This window comes from Notolabrus celidotus, chromosome 8 (assembly GCF_009762535.1).
Source record: "Notolabrus celidotus isolate fNotCel1 chromosome 8, fNotCel1.pri, whole genome shotgun sequence".
In the NCBI taxonomy this organism is placed as follows: Eukaryota; Metazoa; Chordata; class Actinopteri; order Labriformes; family Labridae; genus Notolabrus; species Notolabrus celidotus.
In genome coordinates this window covers 16,233,717-16,246,759 of record NC_048279.1, presented here as the reverse complement: position 1 = coordinate 16,246,759, position 13,043 = coordinate 16,233,717, and the positions used below count along the sequence as shown (strand labels likewise).

Sequence of the window (13,043 nt, the reverse complement as noted above, 5' to 3'; positions counted from 1 at the left end):
TTATCTTTTGTACAATTTACAGAAACACATTTTTATTGTGCTGTTAAAAAACAGACCAATAATCATTTTTTATTTCAAGCTATAAACTAATGCAGCAATGAGTCAAACAGTCAACCTCAAGTGAGGTAGAATGTGGCCTCCTTACCTTGTTTTTGCAGCTCATGTTAATCACCAGGTCTTCCTCTTCCAGTAGCCTGCAGGCATAGCCGATGTTGACAGCTGTCTCCGGCTTGTCACCAGTCAGCACCCACACCTGGATCCCTGCCTCCCGCAGTGCCACAATAGTGTCTGGGACGTTATCCTGCAAACGGTCCTCGATACCCGTCGCCCCTGCAGGAGGACACAACAGATTCTGGCATGATTCAAGCATATAGATGTCATACGTATGTTTCTGAGGTGTAACTTGTGACTGATGTGTTTTGGGTTTATGTGTGTTACCTAGCAGGGAGAGATTTGTTTCCAGCTGCACAGCAGAGTCCATTACAAGCTCCTCTCTGTTCTCAATAGCAGCCAAGGCCTTTTGTCTGTCCTCTGACCAGCTTTCATACAACTTCTTACTCACAACCTGCAGGACATGTAAAGAAAATATGTAACAGAGCCTCTGGGGTATTCAACAGTTATGCTGGTTAATAAATAAATATGATTATGCACCTTCTTTGCGAAGCAAAGTGTACGCAGTCCATCTTTAGCGTAGCAGTCGAGGTGGTACTGAGTATCTGCTGCTATAGTCTTCTGATTTCCACTGAGACGTTCTGAAAATAATATGAGACACTTTCAGTATTGACCAACACATGAACACATTTAATATAAGTGTATATAAATCAATTTATGTTCTATATATGTGTGTATACCTGCATATGGGGCACCGAGCAGCTCCATGATGGCGTAGTCTGCTCCTTTAGTGTACAGCACACACTCTTTGGTGATTGGGTGTCGCACCAAAACAGACATTCTCTTCCTAATGGAGTCGAAGGTCAAAGTGTCCAGCACCTCAAACACCAGCTCCTTCCCAGACGGGAACCTCACCGTCACACTCTCAGGTGTGCGGGCCAGCAGAATAAAGCCATATGCCTTAGCAGCATGCACCAGGGCTGCCTCATCTGGACTCTCTGCCTCATAGCTCAGATCGTCCGGGGTTATGGTAAGTTTGTCGGGCGGAGATGGAGCATGGAGCGAACATGTTTCGAGCCCAGCCCCTGCTGTTTTAACAGGGGTGTTAAATTGGTCCTCCTCTAATACTGAGACCTCTGAGATGGTACGATTTCTCTTTGGCTTGCGCTTACAGGAGGTGAAAATATTGCAAAGGGAGGCAGACTTTTTCATCCAGGTGGACAAAGAATCCAGTGGGCTGCCTGTCTGAGAGGAGCGTGAAAACCTTCCTGCCTGAAAAAAAAAACACACATTTGTTCTGTTACATAGTGTTCTAAGATTAACTTTTTTTTTCCCAGACACCCATATGGTGAAACCTTGTCAACCTTTCCACTCTGTCTATTTTGACGCTTTTCCCTCAAACCATACACTCAAGGGAAACTCCACCAATTCCTCCCATCTGCCAGACCTCAGAACAGCACAGTCAGGAGCAGTGAGTGCTAAATTTAATAAAGCCAACCCCTGATTGCCCCTGCATATTATCTTTACTATGCAGCTAATTCAGTGAAGTTTCAGAATCTTTACAACTGGGGCTTTAAAGATGGAAGAAAAATAGAATTGACTACAGATGAAAGAACAGAAACTTCAAGCATAACAATTAAAGAAATCTCTACAAATGAAACTAAATCTCTAAGGTTAATAAGTACAATTCAAACTTGTGTTAAACTATGTGTGTGCTGTGATTAAATTCTGGAGATTTGTCTGCAGGGCTGCAGCTTTATAGCTGGGATTCAGGTGTACAGAATTAAAGAAATCATAAAGCAATGAATCAATAGATCCTGAAAATCATTTTGTGGATGAAAAGTTTGTTTAATAGGAGTGTCATGACATCCATCTTTTCTCTCTCGACTGTGCCCTCCATCTCTACTTCCCATACACAGCCACAATAAACAGAGCGCTCACCCTCTGTCTCTGAGCTGTTGCCATGGAAACCACCACCGTGTTGCAAATGGCGAGAGCCAGAAAAAAGTCCAGGTAAGGATCAATCTTCTTGCCGCTGCTGCTGCTCTGTGCCCTGCTAATCTGCTGAAGCAGCTTCCTGTCTGGAATCACCTCAGTTTCCTGTGGAGTAAAACTTAATCAGTGTTTTTAATTAAAGAAGCTGTTTGTTGCTTATGCTTAGCTTTACATGATTTGGAAATGACAGGATTAGAAGACATTTTTAGCTTTTAACCTTTCTATCCACTTTTGTCTGCCTGTGTGGAGTAACAGATTACAGAAGTAGGTATTCATTCATGCATATATTCCTCTATATTAGAGAAACAGCATGAGGAAAATGAAAGCTGGGCTCTGTGTAGCTTTTCCTGGAATAAACACAAGTCTTTTTATGTCTCATCCTGTATCTCCAGGCTTCTGCCCTATTACCCCCATGGACCAAAATAGATCTAGAGCTACTCTACTGTAGATCAAGACGAAGGTGACTAATCTATAGTGCACGTTTACAGTTAATGTGAAATCAGTGCTATGTGCCAAGTGGTGCCCAGCGTGACCATATGCCCCGTCACAGACACAGGGGTAACTCAGGGCCAAAATTGATGTGCTCATCATGACACCTAGCAGCTCAGCCATCTGCAGCGGGGACTTGGACCAAGAGGCTTTTTTTTACACAGGGATGGGTGAGATTTAGGTAAACAGATGTCAGTTTGAGGTTGTTTGACAGTGAAATTAGACACTGAACACAAAAATGAAAGAATGTCCTTTTTCCGAGTCTAGACAGTATTTTCTTGTCATGTCAGAATGTTTGTATTTTATGAATCAATAGATTTATTTATAGAGACTATTTACTATTTTAAAGAAAAGGAGAAGCAGAAAGAATATGTTGTGCTGCCCCATTAAAGCAAGTATTTGATGTACTTTGTCTGGTTTTGATAAACATCCAAACTGAAAGTACTAATTATCTTTGTCATAATAACCTTGTCGGCCCTGTGCTAGACCTTACCAGTATGTAGATTGCCCATCATCCAGTCCCTGTGCACACAGTGTCCAACCCCCCATGACCATGATGCAATCCAAACGTAAGAAAATTAATGGAGAGATAAAGTTACATTTTCTCTACTAATAAGAGCACTGTTTATAATGCTTGTATATTAAACTCAATAAGAAAATCAAAATTCCTACTTAGCCAACCCAAAACTATACCCATCCCTGACTGAAATATCTGCCTTCGTTCATGATCATCTTACCAGTTCACTGCTGAAGGCTGCACTGTTTGAGGCACCTCTGTAGCGCTTGCTCCTGCTTCTGCCACGTTTTTGTTGATGTGTGTCCTCATAGTTGTTGTCTTCAGCATCCAGGGACCAACCTGCCTTTGCAAGTTGGGGCTTTTGGTTGAAGATGACATCTTCCTCTATTTCTTCACCTTCAAGGACAGCTAGATGGATGGCTGTAAGTCCCCCAAACATCGCTGATCAATAGAGCATGTTCCAATGTGCAACTCTTGTAACTTCATATTACACCTGATAATTAACATCCACTTTAAGAGGCAGGTGACTAATAGCTTAAATCATTATTAGATTAATTAAATCTGTACTGAGATTAGCAACCCTGTGACACTGTAAAACTGTGACCAAAACCCCTTGGCTTTGAACCAATACTGAGCTTAGCGGGCTTGCACATTTAGGTTAACATGTTCACACACTAACTAGCCCATTTATTGGGCTCATCCAGAACCCCAGAGTCCAAATTTTCTGGATAGATGTTATCTTGAATGGTAAGATAACATTCACATTGGAGCAAAGAGAAATGCAGTTTGAATGATGAAAAAAAATCAGTCACTGCAGTTTTAATCATTATTTAAAATCTTTGTTTTTTAATTCACAGATTTTTTTTTTTTAATTAATGTATGTTTGAAATGATGATTAATGTATGTATCTTTCTTGGTGTGAAAAAGCTCCCCTTTCGAAAACATGTATCCAACACCCAGAAAGTTTTATTAAATTCATGGAATAATGGACAATGCAGGGTTAAGTATTCTAGGGTTAGTTATGTACAACAATAAATCGTCAGCATATAATGACAGTGTATGATCTGGTCTGCCCCTTAAAATGTCAAGTAACTCAGCTGAAGAAGGTAATACAACAGCAAGAAGCTCAATGGATATAACAATGACAATTTGAGGGATGTAGGAACCTTGCCCTATGCTGTGTTGTAGCATCAAACACTGGGAATTTATAAACCGTAAATAAGATAAGATCACCAAGCTAAGGGATTCTTATTTTGTTTCAGTAGAACAGAAATCTAAGCATGAATGTTGGTTGAAGGTGACCTTTAACAAAAAATGCTCAAAAACGGACACTAACACACTTGCCTGGCAGCAACTTGTCTTCAATTCAACAGTGTATCTATCAAGTCCTGACACTTGTACGTGATGCATGTCATGATGGGCTGAGCTGATTTTCTCTAGATAAAGTGGTTCTTCCAGTTCCATTATCTTTACTTAGTTGAGGTTAATTTCTATTGTGAAATATAAATCCAGTATGGCAGGATCGTGGATTATGTAAGAAGTAAGTTGGAATTTCAAACCATCAAACTGAACCATATCATCTCCTTAGAATAAAAATTGTTACGGGACCAGCTGGAAATTGAATGATCATAATTTGGATGTACGAAAGGGAAAATTCTACGGAACAAAATATCTCAACACAAACACTTACCGTTCTCTTTGTGCGGGTACTCTGTGCCCATGACAGAGCATCTGCGGTACACCATCTTGTTCTCAGTCAGGGTGCCAGTCTTGTCTGAGAAGACATATTCAATCTGTCCCAGGTCCTCCGTGATGTTCAGGGACTTACACTGAACACGGCTGTTTGTGTCCTGGTCGTACAGATCCATGTCGTTAGTGATGAAGAAAATCTGACCGATCTTCACCAACTCAATGGAAAAATAGAGCGAAATGGGTATAAACACCTACAGAGGGGACGAGAGGACACAAAGGATCAAGACTGGGTGAAAGGAGAAGGAGAATAGATGAAAAAAGGATAGAAAAGAAAAGAAGTGAGGAAGAGGAAGAATTAAAAAAAGGAAAGGAAAGGAGAGGAAAATAAATTCAATAGAGAGGACACAAAATAGAAAAAGAAAAGAAAGGAAAGATACGGAAAGGGGAGGGAAATGGGAAATAGAGGAAATGAAATGATGGTAATTATTCAAAAAGGGGAAGGAAAACAAATTATTAAAAAATGACAGGAAAAGCAACAATGGAAGGAAAAGAAAGGTAAGCAGAGGGGACAAAGAAAGGAAAGAGATAAAGAAGATAAAGAAAGAAGAGGTGACAAAAGAGGGAAAAGAGGGTAGATGAAGCAAATGATGGAAAGGAAGAGTGAGGAGACAAAAGGATAGTGAAGAGACAAGACAAAGGAGGGCAGGAGAGGTTGTGAGGAGAGATACAAAAGAGAAAGGAAAGAGAAGGAGGGAAGACAAGATAAAAAAGTGAGATAATATTAAGGTGGAAAGCATGAAAAGGAGTTGGTAATATTAAGAAATGAAGACAAACAGTCTGTAAACTATCTTTTGTAAACACAGTGAGACTCATCCACCTGCAGCAGGATGATCATGGTGAAGAACATGTAGAAACCCGACAGACTGGGACTGTCCAGGTGACCGCTACTGCCAGGGACCAGGTAAGGGGGCACACCAGGCAGCGCTTGCAGCCACGCGTAGTGACCTGCATGTGTGAGGACATGAGGATTAATCACACTGACTGTCTCACAAGGAGAAGCTATTTTTGGCACCACACCTTCCCCTGTCTCCTCCCTCATCTTCTGGTATGTGTCCAGGCCTTTAGCCAAGGTGACTGAGTATTTTTTATTTTTTTTAGGTTGGAAATTAAACGTCACTTCACTAATGTAAAAGCATTAATCATGGACCTGTCTCCAGTTGTGATTTATTGTCAAGTTATGTAATTCATTACTGACCCACTGCTCCAATGAGACACATGGTGAAGAGGAGAATGACGCAGAAGATGACGTCTATGTTCAGCTTCCGCTCTAGTTTGCTGCGCTTGTATCTTGGCCCGTTGTTGTTGAGCATCGACTTGGTTTCATGGCCTTGACGGTTGAATGAGAGAAAGCTCATTTAATTACAAACAAACACATACATATGGTCAATTGCCAACAAGAGAGCTGATATAATTCCATAAGACAGGTTCTCAGTGTAAGTACACAAAACACAGTAATAACTTCCATCAAATCACCTGAGGACATGACTGTTATATGTAACTTATCAAAGAGTTACATATTTTATTCAGCCATGTTTTTTGACCAATTCTGTATTTTCTAAGCTCACAGGTATGTGAATCTAAGCATCGCAATGTTAATCTGGACTGAATTATCTGAACGATAGGGGATTACATTTTTTGCACATATTCATGATCACCAGAGGATGAACCGCTTAGGCTAAGATGCACCAACATTTTCTGTCACATCACCAGCTGGTATGTTTTGTGAACGTTTTTAAAAACTTTTTTTCTTACCACCACCTCAAGTTTTGTGCAGACATTCATGCTCCCAAGATGGTATACCATTATAACAATTTTAATGGCAAGTGAACTTCTCAAGTTTCAGAATTAAAAACAGTGCTATACTTGGATTTATGAACAAAATAAACAGAAAATACAGATGTTCATTTCATGATATTTCCACCAGCCAAATGTTAATACATATCAAACTATGATGGTGAACATGGTAAACAATATACCCGCTGGACATCAGCATGTTAGTTGCTAGCTTTGCTGTAGGCTATTAGCATTGTTGGCAATTGTTCAGATATTGGTTAGTTGACCCCAGAATCTACTCAATGGCAAAATGTGCACATGTCCTTTACCAGGGATCCAAAGCTTGATCTGTAAGGCAACTGGACTGGTAGAAATTCTTGAAGTAAGACCATACTCACACCAGAGACCATGTAACTCTAACGACTCACAGCTGACCCATCACCCTAACGACTGTCAGGAACTAGGTTAACGATTGTCATGAGGTACAGAACGACTAACAGAAACTAGACTAACGACCCCACTTAGGACCCTTTGTGACTCCTGGATATACCCACGACTGTTAGTGGCTTATATCTTCGAGCTCTTCCCCAGTCTGGTCAGACCTGAAGAAGCCTTTCTGAGGAAAGGTGAAATGTCTTGTCAAGAATTTCTACCATTCCAGTTGCCTTACAGATCAAGCTTTGGATTACCATGACCTGGATGACTGAGAACCTTCACAGACACTTTACCAGGGATATTCAAAATGTTGATTTCTTGTCTGTGGGGTTGTGCTGGGTAAAAATTGGATGAATGACCAAAGCATGCTTACAGCCCAGCTATGGCCCTTAACAACAAAAACAGTAAGCTCAGTGTCAAAGCAGTGAAGCAGCTGAGAAAATGGAGAATATACCTGCATACACCACAAAGCCGACAGCGTGCTCCGTGCTCCTCACTGTACAGCCTCGCAGCAGCAGACTCTCGATCCCAGCGCCCACCTTCTTCTTATCAGGTTTCTCTCTGCAGCAGGAGGAGAAAGTGAGAAACCTCTTTTGTACTGTCAGATCTTGTTAGATATTCATTACTGCTTATATATTTCCCATTAGCTGTTCTCCTGCTTTACGACCATAGCTGGACAGAATGAGCAGACTGGCTGTAAGAGCTGTGGTGCCCGAGGAAATTGATTATAGTCTATTACAGCCCCAATAATGCCTCTGGAGGCTTCAGAAAGTGCAGCGAGTGGGATGAAATTAGTTTTGCTCGGCTGCTCTGAAAGGCCCAAAGAAGCTGTTTTGGGAATCACGTGTGATCTGTGTATTTGATACTCACACAAAACACTTAAAATGGTTCAGATTGTTGTTTGGCTTTTCACACACCACAATGCTGTTAAAGGTTTCAGGGTCAAATTCAGGATCCTGGGAAAAAAGAGGGGGCATAAAGTCAGTACAGTAAGAATGCAAATGTCATAAATGTAACTGAACCTGTACTTCCACACTGGCATAATGATTTTAACCACTTAAAACACAACTGTAGTCCACTTATATTCATTTCAGGTATGTTATCCAGCAGGTATGTTTTTTCTGTCTGTCATCACTGACTTACTTTGAGAGGTGTGATTACAATTGACGGTAATTGTTCATTAAGTTGTGCAAGGAAAGGAAATAGTTATTCTGATTATGTGTGTAAAATGTCAATCACAAGGAGGAGAATAGGCAGGTAGCACAGATGGAAAGAGGGAAAGTGAAGATTTTATAACATGGGTGAGAAATTAAACCTAAAAGATGAGGTTATCACTCACCGAGACACAGATGCCAGACAGCACCCTCCTCTGCTTCATGTTGGTCTCTCCGTCCAGGTTAGATGTCTCAATGAGACACATCCCGTTGGGGTCTGCTGTGTGCATGAGAAGGAGGTCTGCAGGGACGATCTCATTGCACACCACCTTCACAAAATCTCCCACTTTTATGTCCTTCCATCGTCTCTCCACAAACTGTTTCTCTGTCCTGAAATCAGACATTTCAGGCACCAACACTCATTACAGATTATTTTATAAAGTCACTGGGTGGTTTTTGTATCGACTTCTGTCACATTATTAAATGCAATATTGACACAGTGGGCGTATCTTGTCCATGTTTATGCAATCAAATGAAATATTGGCTCACTAGGGATGTATAAAAATGTAATGGATAAAAAAATCATAGCAGCTGCTTCAGCTAAGGAATAAACAATAAAACAAAATGAAAAATCAATGCTGTTGTTTTTGGAGCGCCGCCCAGATGTATGCTGTGTTTAAGAATAAGGAAACTTAAAGACAGAGAGCTGATGTAAAACATATTACAAGCTGAAGTTGTTTGCTACACAGAGAGCCTTATAGTTTGAACCAGAACGTCAACCAAGCTAACCACTAGTGACAGGGAGGTGAAGGTATGCCGCCCTGCATGTAAGACCAGATCGGGTAGCTGCCACAGAACACCACACCTCAGCAAAACAAAGCCAGGAGGGGGGGACTATGTATCTCTAGCATGTTGTGTTAAGATTGGACTTACCAGGTGTCACGAATATATTTCTTGTATGATGTATGCTCACCATACCTCAGAAAGCATGAATAGTGTTTCCCAGCAAGGGGAGTTCCATTTCCGAAAAGTGTGTAGGCTAATCATCGCAGTGTGTAATTATATGTCACACATACATTAGTCCCAGACATGCAAATAAGTTTTTGAAATGTATGTCAGTGGTCCCCAGTTTGCAAATATATTTCAACACATTTTCAAATGCACTGATTTGCTTTCATCCGGTCCTGACAAATTAATGTTCACCATGAGCCCTGTTTGTAAAAAAGACGTTTTTCCATGCCACTGTTGCCAGCTGTTGCCTACTGCTTATTTATGGTGTGCATGGGTGGGGTCTCTGTAAATAATAAAACAAAGACGGTCTGGACTTGCTATGTTTGTAAAGTGTCTTGAGATATATAATCATTTGGCACTACAGAAATTAAAACCTGATATACATAAGAAGACTAATATTACACGTATATCTTTACTTTAAAACAGAACTTAGACACTTAAGCTAAGACATGTACTTAGCTTAGAGTTAGAAATGGGAAACAGCCTGTCAAATAGTAACATAACCCACACACCACAATATTTTCTCCTTGTTTTCGATCTACATGCTTAGCTAAGCTAAGCAAAGCCAATCAAAGCTGAGCTGAGCTAAACTAAACAAAGCTAAGCAAAGCTAAGCCAAGCAAAGCTGTTGGCTGTGGTTTAATATTTCACAAAGACAGAGAAGAGAGGTGTCAAACTTCTCACCAAAAGCTCTCACTGAAATTGTTGTCTTGAAGATGGTACATGAATTACTAAACACTGTCTTTGTTTTATTTCCCAATGCTGCTATTAAATCATCTTTATCTGATTGCGGCTGTAAACACCTTCTGTAATTTACAGGGGGAAAAAGTATGTTGTTGTGTATTTTGCTATTTATTGTGTCTTTATGATAAAGCCTCTGACTGGACGAGTAGCAGCACTTTAACAGAGACAAAGAGAAACTTAAGATAACCTGTCCAACATGTAGATGAAAATAAACTGCATGCAAGAATAAACATTAGACAGAAAGATACTGAGAGGTGTGGTTACAGGTTTTTAAAGCTCTGTAGCACAAAAACAAGACGTGCCAAACATTTGATCTGTAAGGTTAATGATTACGGCATGTGTCCTGTTTGGTATGTTTAAGCATAGGTGGACTGTCAAGAGTTTGAGATGAAATGAGAGTAAGGATGACCCTGAAGTTTAGGCACTCCATGTTCAAAGAAGCACACTTCGCACATCTTTGAAAATGACAAGTGGGTAAAGGTTGATGGGAAATGAAAACATGCCTCTGTAAATGTCTGTTGAGTACAGATTAAATCTCTAATGGCAATACACACATGACTGTAATTTTTCCTCTAGAACTGAAAGGTGGGTAAAGTTCACCTTGATAGACTCAAAAGTGAACGTGTGGAAGCCTAAAATTTATTCTGGTGCTTCTTCTGGAAACATTTGTATACTTCAAAGTAATCCCAGCCAATCGATGGTGTTCTAATCTTTACAAGCCCAAAATGGAGCTTTAGCATCTCTTCCAAGGGAGCCACGAGAGACCCACATGAGCCTGCTCAACACGATTCAGCTTGCTGGTGGTCTGATTGCATGAAAGATAACCAGAGTCCGCTAACAGTCCTAAATGGACTTGTGAGTTTTCCAAAACGTCCCAAAAAATCCTGTGTCTGAAATCTGCATTTTTAGGCCACCTGGACCAACAAACGCACAGAGATAATAAAAACACACATGACACCATTTTTTTTATACCTGCTGACTCCTCATTGGAGATTTTGAAAGCTGGCAACTGCTGGTTCATTAAAAACCCTTCAAAACGTTGAATCTCTGAGGAGTCATCATTTAAGGTGCCTCCAGTCCCTCCTAAACTGCCGCCTGATATTTGCCACCACATGATGTCAAAGCAAGATCTGAGAGTATATACCGCCTGGGCCCCTTGGGTAGTGCAAATGTTCCAAGTTTTTGGCAGATTGCTAAGAAAACCTCCAAACTTGACAGTGTGCCACGCCCACAATTTTTGTCTGAACAGAATTCCTTTAACAATAATTTAATCGTCAATATGTCTGCTGTAGAATGTGCCTTGTTTGGACGGAATTGGAGAAAACCCCTAGGAGGAGCTCTCAAAAGTATGCACCCTTATTTGGGCGTTATTCTTCACATTCAAAGCTTTATGTGCGTTTGACGCCCCGCCTCAACGCCCGTCCGCCCACAATTTTAGTCTGAACGGAATTCTTTGAACAGTTTTTAATCATCAATGTGTCTACTATAGGTTGCCCTTGGTTTGGAATTAATTGGAGAAATGCCTTCGGAGAAGATAACAAAAGTATGCAACCTTATTTTGATGCCATTTGTTCAAAGCTAGGTGGCGCTCTTCCTGTTGAGTTTGGGATATGGGTGCAAGAGGCTTTTTTGTGCATCCTGATGCCATTTTTTTTTTTTTTTATGCCCCGCCCCAAAGTCTGACACGTCTACATCTTTTGTCTGAACGGAATGCCTTTACTTTGTATTAATCGTCAATGGGTTTACTATAGAATGTGCATAGTTTGGACTGAATCGGAGAAAAACCCTAGGAGAAATTAGCAAAAGTATGCACCCTTGCACGGACCCATTTTGGCCCCATTTTTCATGTTCAAAGCTAGGTGGCGCTCTTCCTGTTGAGTTTCGAATATGGGTGCAAGAGGCTTTATTGTGCGTCCTGATGCCATGAAAATGCGTAGAACTTTTCATGCATGTAGCTCAAAAAAACTCTATGCGTAGCGTGTTTTTTTTACCTCTAGGGGGCGCTACGGAGATTTTTTTTGCGAGACCTATAATAACTTGCAATTTTCACCAGGCCCGATAAGTGTGTAAAAATATCCGCGCTTTCATTCACGTTCAGGGGTCCAAAAATGCGTTTTAAGTGGCGGAAGAAAGAACAATCCTTAGGGTTACAATAGGGCCGATCGCCACCATCGGTGCTCGGGCCCTAATAACCAGTAACCTCACTGTCTTTGCTGACGCAATGCCTAGATGAGGATTGCATTAAATGTGCACATTGTGTTGGTGATATTGTTGCAAGCATCTTCAGAAAAAGGAATAATCTCCCACACATTTTCTATTTCTAAGTCTGAAATTCTCACAGGGCGCTAAAACACAGAGGAGGCAAAACACACACACATGTAAAGTACACGTTCACACAGATGTACACACTCGTACAGACATGGGGGGTGATAAGAATCATAAACACAGATGTAGAGGTGCCTTGAATGCAGCATGGGTGTTTCAACATGCCAAATTACGCATGTAGCCTCCAGTCCTGCACCAAGTCATTTACCTGCTGTAGATGAAGCATGGCGTGTAGTTGCGCTTCTTGTCCGACTGGTACCTTCGGAAGTCCTCCCAGGCATCCTTTAAGGCCGTCAGAGACATAATGACACAGATGGGGATCAGAGCCACCTCGGGCTGGAAGGCGTTCACTACGGGGACAAAGTTCAGAATCGCAAGACCCACAAAGTAGATGTTTGCCAGACGGTGAAACTGCTCAAAGATGTTCATGGGTATAAAGAGAAGGAGGGTGTATTTGGTGGTCTTGATGCCGTTTCCAGGAAAGTGGCGGTTTGGTTGCTTTCCCTTCTCCAGGCCCTCGTAGGGCAGATTGGACACAAGGTTGCGGAGGTCCTTCTCCCGCGCCCTCTGACCTCTCAGAGCATCCCTCACCAAGGCCATAGGGCTCCTCCACGTCATGGCTGCTGGTCTTGTGTTTTTTCTTCTTCACAAACTTTTCCTTCCCATCCTCTCAATACTTACAGCTCCAGTGATTTAAAGAGACTGTGTATGCTCATCCTTTCCTTAGATGTGTGTGT

The 13,043-nt window shown here is 41.3% G+C and overlaps 1 protein-coding gene across 1 annotated transcript in view; it reads right to left on the bottom strand.

The window, feature by feature from the left end:
• Positions 1 to 13,043, bottom strand: part of atp10b (ATPase phospholipid transporting 10B) — a 23,193-nt gene extending 10,150 nt beyond the window's left edge. The window contains exons 1-13 of the mRNA XM_034690784.1: positions 12,515 to 13,043; positions 8,412 to 8,616; positions 7,943 to 8,028; positions 7,527 to 7,633; positions 6,060 to 6,191; positions 5,682 to 5,809; positions 4,803 to 5,055; positions 3,333 to 3,532; positions 2,053 to 2,211; positions 852 to 1,383; positions 652 to 752; positions 439 to 565; positions 146 to 330 (exon numbers count right to left, since the gene is read on the bottom strand). Of these exons, the coding sequence (XP_034546675.1) occupies positions 146 to 330; positions 439 to 565; positions 652 to 752; positions 852 to 1,383; positions 2,053 to 2,211; positions 3,333 to 3,532; positions 4,803 to 5,055; positions 5,682 to 5,809; positions 6,060 to 6,191; positions 7,527 to 7,633; positions 7,943 to 8,028; positions 8,412 to 8,616; positions 12,515 to 12,924 (2,625 nt within the window). The 5' untranslated portion in view covers positions 12,925 to 13,043. The remainder of the gene's footprint in view (positions 1 to 145; positions 331 to 438; positions 566 to 651; positions 753 to 851; positions 1,384 to 2,052; positions 2,212 to 3,332; positions 3,533 to 4,802; positions 5,056 to 5,681; positions 5,810 to 6,059; positions 6,192 to 7,526; positions 7,634 to 7,942; positions 8,029 to 8,411; positions 8,617 to 12,514) is intronic.